The sequence below is a fragment of the Protopterus annectens genome, chromosome 9.part0, assembly GCF_019279795.1.
Source record: "Protopterus annectens isolate FY-2018-M chromosome 9.part0, PAN1.0, whole genome shotgun sequence".
Classification (NCBI taxonomy): domain Eukaryota; kingdom Metazoa; phylum Chordata; order Ceratodontiformes; family Protopteridae; genus Protopterus; species Protopterus annectens.
This window is the reverse complement of record NC_056743.1, coordinates 1,143,057,827-1,143,070,289: the sequence shown is the minus strand read 5'-3', so window position 1 is coordinate 1,143,070,289 and position 12,463 is coordinate 1,143,057,827. Positions and strand designations below refer to the sequence as shown.

The following is a 12,463-nucleotide window of genomic DNA, read 5'->3' as shown; positions in this document are numbered from 1 at the left end:
GCCTTCAGATCGTATGAAAGTGTGGTTAGCTCTTCCTGTTTATAAAGGAAACAGCTGGTAGCTGATTGTCTTTGGTGTTCTTAAAGGCACAGGACAAAATAAATGTTCAAAGTGGAGGTTTATCTCCTTTGATGTAATTCAATGATAAAAATGCTAGAATCATGTATTAATGTTTGGTAGGTTCCTTCTAGATTTTAGAACAGGTCTGAGAGGTACTATTGTATTAAGACCTGGGGGTCGATTGGCTCTAAAATTATTGATCCAAAAGATCTCTCTCAGTTCTGTCCTGTTGTGGACATCTCCTTCCCTGATGTTTTGGGTGACCACTTCCACAGCTTTAAACAAGAAATTATGCGTGGGATGGACCAATATGTGTGCTGCTAAGGCATTGTGTGGAACTTTCTGATCAATGTCTCTGACATGTCGTAGAATGCGATCCTTTAGTTGTTGATCAGTTTTACCAAGGTAAAAAGCTTGGCACTTGTGACAGGTAGCCCAATAGATTATATGGCTAGTAGTACAATCAGCATAAACATCAAAATGAAAGTTACATCCAGATACTGGATGAAGGAAAGTATTACTAGTATCTAGGTAAGGACAAGCTTTGCACCTGCAGCATTTAAAAGTACCTTTGCGGTCTGATAGTGGACCACCACGTTTAAAGCCATCTTTATGGCATAGTAATCTCTTGATATTCTTTTTATTCTTATAAAGGAACCTAGGTCTCTCTCCAACGATGTTCTTTATTTTGTCATTCACTGTCAAAATCGGCCAAAATTTCCTGATCACTTCACAGATCTGCCGATTGTCTGAACTGTAAGTAAGCATACATCTAAGTTGTTTAGGTGTTGTGTCATTAGGCTGTCTTCATGATGCTTGTTCAGACCTCTCTGAATAATAAGGTTGACCTCTTTGCTTTCTATAGGCTTGCACCTGTGAAACTGGCGGAAAACTATTTTCCTGGTAAGCCCTATCCTTCAGATATCTACGTAGATGGGATTGCTCTTCCAAGAATTCCTCCTCATCAGTACATAGTCTTGAGACTCTTAAGATTTGATTGTCAAAGATGTTATCAAAAATATGTCTTGGATGCATGCTCTGCCTATGTAAGAAATGATTTTGCCAGGTCTCTTTCCTATGCACCCCAGTAGAGAGACCTTGGATTGGATGTAAACGTATCTTGACATCCAAGAAATCTATGACTGAGGATGAGTGTTTCATTTTGAACTCAAGGAAGTCAGTGCTGTTGTTAATAAAGCTGACAAAAAGATCCAATTGGTCAATACCTCCTTTCCATAAACAAAAAACATCATCCACAAAAACGCCCGTAATAGACAAGTTCATTCTTCCAGATATTACCATCACTAAAGATTGTTTTAAATTCCCACTCAGCCAAAACCAAGTTTGAATAACTGTTGGCACATGGAGTTCCCATGGCCACACCCCAGGTTTGCAGATAAAAGGTATCTCCATACATAAAGATGTTATTCTCAAGGACTAATTCCAGCAGAGAACAAAGAGGTTCCGTTGTTAAATTACGTCTAGTCAGAAAATCATGTAAGGCCCTCAGGCCATACTCATGGGGGATAACAGTAAAGAGGCTGGTTGTGTCCATAGTTACAAGTAGAAGGTTATCAAAACTGCCCAGAGACTTAACAGTGGAGAAAAAGTCTTTCAAGAAGCTGCCTGTATCCTTTAAGACAGTGGTAGCATAAGGCAAAGCTTTCTTGAGTTCATTTTCTACATACATGGATATGGATTCAGTGATCCAACCGGGTCTATATTAGATCACCGAATGATTAGGTAAGCAAACGGTGATTAATTGACCCCATGTAAATGAAAGCTAACAAAACCGAACTGTCAGAACAGCAATTCTTTTTCCAAGGGAAAAAAATAACTTTTCCAACAAAAAATAAAAGAAGGTAAGAAAATACTTTAAAATATGACATTAAGTGGGGGGGCTTCACCCCCCACACCCCCCTAACTTAAATATACCAACTCTGAGACTGCACTACAGTGCCGAAAATGGCAAACTACTGAAGCGGCCAAGCAAATTCTTTCCCCAGGGAAAGAATTTGCTTACATGCCGCTTCGATATTTTGCTGTTTCAGTGTTTTCAGTTTGACCAAGATGCATTCAGAAACATGTGTCTTTGGTCTGCTGATAGGAACCCACCCCAACCTTATGTGCAAAAATGTGAAAAAGATGTTGTGGATGGATGAGTGGACGGATAAATCTGAATCTAAATTTGGCTAAATCTCTGAATTATTCACTCAGCATCCTGTTTGCAGACAGTGTTAGGCTCGTGCTTTTTACAGTAGTCTGGTTTTATATTGTACTAATGTGAGCTATGCTTGTATGGGATTAAGGATCATAAGACACAATGCTACACTGGAGCTTGTTATTATTTCCTTATAGCAGTATCCTTCTAATCTAGACCCTATTCCAATGCATATAAATACACCCCTCTATAACCACCCTACCTCTAAAATGGATCTAATCTAGGTCCTATTCCATGGCATGCTAAAGCATCCCTGCATACCCACCTTACCTTTAAAATGGATCTAATCTAGACCCTATTCCATGGCATGCTAATGCACCTCTCCATACCTGCCCTACCTCTAAAATGGATCTAATGTAGACCCTATTCCATAGCATGCTAATGCACCTCTCCATACCTGCCCTACCTTTAAATGGATCTAATCTAGACCCTATAACATTGCATGCTAATGCACCCCTCCATACTGACCCTACCTCAAAAAAGGATTGAATCTAGACCATATTCCATGGCATGCTAATGTTCATCTGCATACCCACCCTACCTCTGAAATGGATCTAATCTAGATCCTATTGCATGGCATGCTAATGCACACCTCCATACCCACCCTACCTCAAAAATGGATTCATGGTGTGCTAATTCACCCCTCCTACCCTTGCTCCCTCTAAAATGGATTGACAGCACTTATATTACTGCCTTGGTCAGTAAGACATTGTAACAGTTCACTGTTCAAGCTGACAGCTTTTGAAAAGAGGAAGGAGCAAAATATCTAGTCAACCTTCTAATTAAATTACTCATTACAAAACAAATTCATTTTGAAATGTCAAACTGTATCATCTCTCTCAATCTAGGCAAAAACTGTTAGGGATGACATATTTATCAACTTTTTCTGTCTACATTTGGTATTTTATTTGTAAAACACATTAATATTGGTTAAAAATGAATGCAAAAAAGTATTTCTTTCCAGAAAAAACATATACAGTGACGTAAGGCTAAGGCAGTTACAGGACCAGGCTTCCTGATTCTCAAAGTTATTGCCTTACAGGTTCTTAGGTTCATAGGGACGTACTAGGTTAGCTGCCCTTGTGGGACATTTTTAGCCTAGCCACTTTCCCCTTTTGTGCTTGAAATAATCTATCACATTTGGTTATAAAAATTGGGGAAAGGTCAATGCCCTTCAAGAAAGCATGATATACTCTAAGAGCACATCCAGACATGCAGATCTAAGAATCTGACAAACCCTTGCAAATGTATACCATGATAGCATATTAAAGACCAAGAAGATGATTTTAAAGAAAGTACAGAGAATTTTAGGTCATACTTGTAACCAATTACATTCCGCGGAGGTACAGCGGTAGCATTGTTGCCTCACAGCAAGAGGTTCTCCTGTTCAAGTCTTGGCTGGAGTGCCTTTTGTGTGGAGTCTGCATGTCATCCCCACGGTCGAGTGGCCTCCGAAAGACAAGCGTGAATGGGCATGCCTTCACTGAAGGTTGGGCGTCGGGCTGGCAACTCAGCACCATAAAAAGTGACTGCCAATCATTAGCGGACCAGAGTTCTGCTGTAGCGACCCCTAACCGGGAAAAGCCGAAAAGACAAACAACAACAACTTGTAACCAATTACTTTTTACAGTAACATTCAATGACATTACAGTAGCAGCTATCTAATATGAGAACCACATCTGTGCTATACATGAATTTAGTCCTGGCTACAATCTAGTTGCTCAAGGTTCACTTAGCAGCCTGCATTACAAAGACTTGCATCTTCCCAGCCCCCCCCCCCCATGAAAATGGGCTCTAACCCAGTCAGACTTTCTCAGTAAACAAATGTTAAATAAATAAAATAATCACCGAAGGAGCTAAAATAGGGAACATTTATTATAAGGTTATACCTGTTCACCTTATATAGAAGAGAGAATGAAAGAGATGAGTTTATGGACATGCCCACTTCAATTCTCTGTTGACACCAGCAGCCTGAAGAAATATCAGTCACTGAGCAACGTGATAGACAGGGCCACAGACTAGTAAACCATTCCAAGGGGAAGAGGGGTTGAACCCCTTACTATATTACAGTACATGCCTATGGGCACTTCATCAGGAACGTATAAAGAGGGAGTAAAGCTAACACATGGCAGCTACTTCATCAGCTGGTTATGGTATGATGGCCTTATTTGATCATGGTCCCCACTTCAGCTGTAGTGTGATTCAATACCAGTGGCTATAACAGTCTCCTCTACAGAGAGAAAGGACTTCATCAATCAAAGGACATTGGTAAGATGCATCCCATTATACCATTGTGCAGAGATAAGCTGATTACAAAAAAATAGATAAATAAATCAATAAAAAAAATACAGACCAGCCAACTAATATAGCAAGAAGGTAAGTTTTTTGACATAATTGATATAAATCTCAGAAACTACAATATGTTACCTGTTTGCCAGTATACTTGTCTGCACATCTGGTTATACAGGCCTGATATACCCTTGTCCGTGATACTGTATACTTGATGTCACACAATTTAAATGTAATTTTATTTATAACAGATTAGTTGCAAGATTGTTCAGTTATTGCACAGCATTTTATTTTTACATTTTTCTTGAACAATTATTCATTTAGACTTTGGATGGCGTCAGAATAATCATGTGACAGTTTTAAGTTAGTCTTTTTGTCAATTAAGTGGAAAGTCTAACCCAGAAATAAAAGGATGTTATTTCTCAATGCAATATTTGAAAGCTAGCATGAATAAATATGAGGAATTGAGTACTAAGACCGTTTGTTTTCCTTTGCAGTATATTATTTCTGGATCTCTGTCTATAGCTGCTGAAAAACATGACAGTGTTTGCCTGGTAAGTCAGTAGTTGTACTGCTTTTAATCTTCTCAGTTTTCCTTTTTCCAACATATTTGTGACATTCTGAAACCATGGATATTACAATATTTATAATATAAGTTGGAAAAGAGCGTGGCATAATTTAATTGTGTTTTATTCAGTAAAGTGTGCCATGAGGAGAATGCTGAAGATTATAGAGTTTTTATGATAAGAAGTGAATAGTTTTGCATCACTTTATGAACTTAACACATGAACCAAACTATTCACTGTCTCACAGCTATGTAAACCATTACCATATTACAGCACAATTTCAAAAACTCACTGCAATGTCATCAGTAGTCACAACAAAAGGGGATTTATGGAAAGTCCATGAATGGCAGGTAGAGATCAACTTCTTCTTTTCTCTATGAACAATCTTTAGTTTAATCGTGTCATAACTTCCATCTGGCTGCAGAAGAGTCAATTTCAATTTTTTTTTCTGCTCTATACTTACTTCAACATTCTGAGGTCACTGTCATAAATATGGAGTGGGAACAGTGACCTCACTTGGTAGATTTTTGGGCCAACAGGCTTTCTAAATTCTCACATATGCTGCATGTACACATATATAAGGACATGCACAGACTTTCTGACTCACACAAATGTTCATGTGTGTGCACAAACACACACACACACACACACACACGAAGAATATTCAAAAGCATTTAACTGCCTCCTGGTTACAATATACTTAGGGCAGACAGAGTAAAGAAAAGAGGAGGTGGAATAGCCGTTTTATATAATAGCACACTTAACATCATAACTAACCCTATACAACCACCCCAGGTCTCTAACGCTGAAATACTAGCTCTAAAAATTCTACTAAATAATCATAAGGGCATTAAGCTAATTGTCACCTATATTCCCCGTGGGAACAATGTAGAAACACTAGAGGTCATTCTACATTGGATAGCCAACAACTACCCTCAAGAAACCATTGTCCTGGGCGATGTTAATATTGACTGGAACCAATGCACAGCACAGTCCAACCCCATCCCTGTTAACCTACATGGATTCTCTCAGATAATATCATCTACCACACGTACATGTAACAATAACCAAAAAGAGAGTATACTAGACTGGATACTCACCAACAGTCATCCCCAGAACTATATGTCTGGAACTCTCCCTAATGATCTTAGTGATCACCTGCTCACATACATCATGAAAGACAAAATTAATTGTACAAGCTTACCTATTTATAGGTCTATCAGATCCAAGAAAAACTTTGACCCAACTAAATTTCAACTTGAACTCAAATCATGTAACTGGACAAAACAAAAGTTCCTTCCCTTGATGAGGCAGTGTCATCATTTAACAATTCATTCCTTACTATACTTGACTCGCATGCCCCTAAACGCTCAATAAGAATTAAAACTCAACTAGCACCCTGGCTAACAACAGACACCAAAACCAAAATAACAACTAGAGACAAAGCTTGGGATAAATGGCGCACTACCAAACTACCCCTAGATCGTATCAAATTCCAACAACTTAGAAATGAGACTAAAAAGCCATCATACTAGATAAGAAAAATAACTTCTACAATCTGCAACATAAAATCAGAATAACCCTCAAAAGTACTGGGCAGGCATAAATAAACTTCTCCAACCAGGCAAATCCACTACTCTGACCCCAGGAACATTATCTGACAAGAGCCAAGAAGATATACCCAATTCATTCGATACTTTCTGCACAGAAACCATCCAGTCATTAGCTAACCAACTTTCTCCTCCCCACACTTCTATAAACACTATACCCGACTCACCACTCTCTTTTAACTTCCAGCCAGTGTCCACATCCTTTATCAGATCCCTTTTGAAAAACTGAAGCCAACCACCCTTTCAGCCGATCTTCTGCCGGCTGAATACCTGCAAATTGCTGCAGATGTCGTAGCCTACCCTATCTCAATCCTAATTAACAAAACCATAACCGAGGCCTCAATCCCCTCAATTTGGAAAATATCCTATGTTATTCCACTCCACAAAGGAGGTTCATCCACAGAACTATCCAACTATAGACCTATAGCCATACTATCACCACTTGCCAAAATTATGGAAAAGTGCATGCACAACCAACTAATGTTCTATCTAACCCAAAATAAACTACTCACAGACTCTCAACATGGATTCAGATCCCATCATAGTACAACCACTGCCCTCCTCTCTTTTACTGAAAACATTAATCTTAACCGGAATAATAAAAAAATATCCTCCGCTCTCTTCCTGGACCTATCGAAGCCTTCGATATGGTAAACCATCAGTTACTTCTATATACTTTAAAACCCTGTATCTAGATACTCCAGCCCTTGACTGGTTTCAAGCTTACCTCACTGGGAGACAACAAGCAGTAATGTGGCAAAACAAGCTCTCCTGCCTACTACCAAATACCATAGGAGTTCCTCAAGGTTCCATATTAGGACCTCTCCTCTTTTCAGTCTTCATAAACGACATCCAAACAGTCATCCCTGAAGCCACCTGCATTCAATATGCAGATGACTCGACTATAATATGTTCCAATGCCTCTCTTGCAAATCTACTAACTACCACCCAACATAGCTTCACCAAAGTCGAAAACTGGCTTGCCAACCATCTCCTGATCTTAAATCCAAACAAAACCAAGTTACTTCTCTTCTACCCAACCAATAGATCTCCGACTGAAAACTTCACTATAAAATCCAATAATGGGACCATCATCTCCCCAGACACCTATACAAAGCTATTAGGAGTAAACATTGACAATAAACTCAGATTTGATATACATATCAACCAAGCCATTAAGTCAGTCAACAAGAAACTTGGGACCCTATATAGAATTAAAGCCTTCCTTACCCCGAATGCCAGGACAGCCACAGCCCATTCACACCTTCTCTCTACCCTACTATATGCCTCTCCTGTCCTCACTCACCTTAACAAATCTGATCTGGCCAAGCTCTCATCCTGCTATAATCACATTGCCAGGTTCGTTACAGGCCTACCCTACAGAACACACCACTGTACTAACCTGAAAAAGCTTGGATGGATAGAATTCCCACACCTTCTTCACCAGTCCCAACTCATAGAGGCCTTCAAAATCCTTAAACAACCTGAGAATACCCCAGCACTAAAACACTTAATGACTCCCTACTCCAATCTAAGCTGCCTTCGCTCAGCAAACAGACTCCTTGTCCAAACAACTAAATCTCTCAACCTAGGTGGTGACGCGCTATTTGCCAACGCCACTGGTAAAATATGGAACTCTCTCCCAAATAACATCACGCTTGCAACTTCTCTAAGTCAATTCAAAAATAGTCTAAAACTCCACTTCAAGTCACACTGGCTATGTCCTTGCTCAAGCCCAGACTAGCTCTATGCCATTAACTAAAACATAAACAACTAGCTAAGATGATAAGTACTTTGTATACTGTGATAAAGAAATATGTATCCTGTATATGTCATTATACTGCCTACCGTCCTTGCTAATATGTTATTAATGTTACATTTGTAGTAATTTCAGAAATAGTAATGGCAGTCTTGTACTTGTATGTAAATAGCCTATGTTTTTGTTAAGTTCTTTCAGCTCATTTACTGTACCTAATTATCAATGTAACTCTGTTGGAGCTTTTCTCCCCGGGCCTCCGCTGAAAAAGGACATGTATCCAGTTGGACCATCCCGGTTAACAAATGTAAAATAAATAAATAAATAAATAAATTTAAAGTAAATGTATCCTGGAAGGATATAATCTTCCAGTAAATCCATTAATGTAGCATTTGAAATGTTTTTATAATGACTCTATCTAAAGATAATGCTAACTTGGAGATACACCAGCTACAGGTAAGAAAACAATCTGTCAGCAATGCAGACTTTATCACAACAATGTTCCACCATACAGATCAGCATGGCTGCATAATCTGAATACCTGAAAAAGACACTTGTACAAATTATCTCATCTACTAAACCAAACTGTTGCAACCTGATATCCTGGTAGAATTTCAATTCAGAAGAAACACTTGATTTCCTGAGTACTTGGATAGGACATAGAACAGATGGTAGAAAATAAGTAAGATATATCATCTTCCAAAGAATATAAAAGGTCTTAGTATGTTCCCTTTTTACACAATTTGCTGCTGAAACTTTTAAACATTTTAGATTTTTTTACAATTTCCAACAAATAACCACATTAATTATTTAAGACCAAAATCCAAACATGTTTAAACAGTCCCTGGTCTGAGGTCTACAAGCCCATGCCTTGTATTAACAAATGCTTAACTAATAAGAGTTGTCACGGAGAATCAATGAATCTGCTATAAAATGAAATTGCTAATGCAGTAAATTTCTTATTTGTCTTATTATTTTAAATATATTGCCAGTAGCTGTCTTACCTTAAATAGCATTTTTGTCAGTTTTATGAGTGCAGCTTTGCTAGTCAGCTACTAAATAATACAAAAGTTCAAATTAACTTAATATGACAGGAAACTGTTTTTTTCCTGATTTTACCAGTTATATTATATTGTTAGTAAATGAGGAATACCATCTGCTAATTTTTATTGAAATCTCTGTAACACTGAAAGAAAATCAGCTAGGATGTAACTTTTTTAGGTTCACTCAGAATATATCGATTTGTTGAACATGCAAACATTTTCACTGTCTGTGATGATTACACAACGCACTTACACACATTGCTTAGTACTACTTGCCTAACATTATCAAATGTAAATGTTCTCAAAAATATCAGTTGTGCCAAAAATACAATATAAAAAATATCCAAGAAATAAATTATGAATACCAACTTTTAGTGCCACTTCATTTACTTGCACTTTAACTGGAGCTTGATGGTAAATTTATCATTTAATCAATAATATGAATGTGCTTCTGGGTGGATTACCTGTTATGTAAGTGAACTGCAGTATGTTTACCAAATCACCATCTTGTTATCCACGTATTTTTTATTCAGTGTAGAAGACATAATGCCATTACTCAGTTTCTTATTCTCAAATAAATCCTCACCCCATTTATTTGAATTATTTATAAACCTGATACGCTAATAATAGACTTCTGCTCAGCCCTCCTCCATTCATTCATTTTATCATTAAATGACGTAGCTGCAACAAAAAAGGTAAAACTAAAATGTAAACAAGATAAGGGAGATGGTAAACAATAAAGACAAATTACAAAACCTTCAAATACTCTAAACAAAGCAAAATATTGGGTAACAAAAATAAAAAAGAGATACAATATACCAGCCCATTTTTGTTCTGGATTACCTGTTAAGTCCCCTCAAAACCAGAACAACAACAACAATGCCACAATGGTCCTTAGGTATAATCATCTTGCCCATGATATTGTTTTAGTCATCAACACTGCATGGATTCAGGTCTCAATGACACATACAAGGATATACTTGGTTCTAAACCTAGGATAGTGTTTAGTAGGGGGAGCAATGTTAAAAACATTATGTTGAACTCTACCTGTAAGTACCAAGTATCTAGAATGTAGAAGTGTGGGACATGTAAGACCTGCACATTTATCAGTGATGGCCCTTACGTGTCTATCCCTGGCTATAACTGCACATTAAGTTGCCCAGGGAGATGCAACTGTAACACTAGTATGTTAGTATATGTAGCAACCTGTGCCAGCTGCACAAGTTTCTATGTAGGCAAAACTGTACGTAAGCTTGGGGAAAGAATATCTGAACATGTAAGGGCCATCAGAATGAAGAATGTTCACAATGCATTGTATAGGCATAGTACAACTTGCATCAACTTCAAGAAATTCATCTTTTTTGTAATAGATAAAGTAATGTGCAATGAAAGAGGGGGTGATTTGAAATTAAAAGTGGAAAATCTTAAGATTAGATGGCAACTTGGGCTTAATGCCACACATCCCCCAGGTTTGAATGATAGCATAACTATTCTTCCTTTACTTAAAGAAAAAGCAAGTGTCATTTAGGACACTTTTTAATATTTTAAACAATATAAACATATATATATTTTTTTTTTCACAGGTACTTCTGAGTTCGATGATCTTTTATGTGGTACTATTTTTATAATTTATATATATATATATATATATATATATATATATATATATATATATTCATATATATTCTTGTAGTAATTCATCAAGCAATGTTAACATTGTTATTATGTCTTTAAATTTCTGCATTTATTATCTGATGATGTTATTAAGTCAGGATCGGTCAGTTGGTAGGGTATCACGTTGTTTAAATTGTGTATGTATTTCCCAAGGTTACACTGATGAAGCCATTTCTATGGTGAAGGTACTTAGTCTTTGGGATGTTTTTGTCTGTTTATATCAGTGTACTATTAAATTGGTGTTTCTACATTTGAGTTTGGATTTTGTTTTACCCAATAAAGAAAAAATAAATGTAAAAGTGTCCCCCATTATCAAGAGAAATGGTTTTCTCTGACAATCAGAGACTGTTCAAATAGAAAGGAACTAAATGACAAGACTGGCCCAAGTATGAACAGGAATGTCCATTATGGGGCTAACTTTCCAAAGTTGCAGTTCTAATCACTTTACCAACATTGCTGTTAATCTAATACATTTTTGATGGAATGAGGCAAAAAGATATCTTTAAAGCAATACAGTGAAGTTCAAGGTATAAAATCAGAAAAAAAAATGTCCCTAAAAATATAGTGAGGTCTGAGAGTCGGTTTATTTTTACAATATAACAAAAGGCAAATCCAGTGATACACCAGCTGAGTATACAATGGGTTAGGACGTTATTTCTAACATCATCACAAAACTCAATAGGAACTCTTTTAAGGTGAGGCTAACTGTGAGGCCCCTGCACTGGCTCAGTAATCAAGGATCCTTAATCCTCACCACTAGCACCAGTGAGGGACATACACATTGGGAGGATGACAAATACACACACAGTAAAGTACAATTTCCCTTAAGAGTACACAGAGATCACAATCAGTCTGGGGTGGGTTTCTCCCTCTTTCTCCAGATCCGCAATAAAACTCCCCACTGGCACAGCTGTAGGGTTTAGAACTCAGCTGAGGGGTCAAGCCAAGACCTCTAGCACCCTCTCTGTCCAACCACTGCTTTGTGTCCCTGCCCAAGTAGCTGACACACACTTTGTGTTTTGATATATATACAAACACACACACACACACACACACCTTCAAAGGATGGCACATGTTTATTAGCTATGCCCCCTTCTGTCCACACTATAAGGTAGTTATCCCTGTTACCAACCACTACTTATCAGCTACTATAAAGGCCCTTACAAAGGGTGATTCAATCCTACTGTGTAATGTTACTTTTATCCAAATGGTAAGTGTGACCAAGACCAAGGCTATTTAGGAAT

General features: G+C 37.6%; 1 protein-coding gene across 1 annotated transcript in view; it reads left to right on the top strand.

The window, feature by feature from the left end:
- LOC122811876 (membrane-spanning 4-domains subfamily A member 12-like) overlaps positions 1–12,463 on the top strand; it is a 376,785-nt gene that overhangs the window by 222,347 nt on the left and 141,975 nt on the right. The window contains exon 4 of the mRNA XM_044084011.1: positions 5,068–5,124. Within this exon, the coding sequence (XP_043939946.1) occupies positions 5,068–5,124 (57 nt within the window). The remainder of the gene's footprint in view (positions 1–5,067; positions 5,125–12,463) is intronic.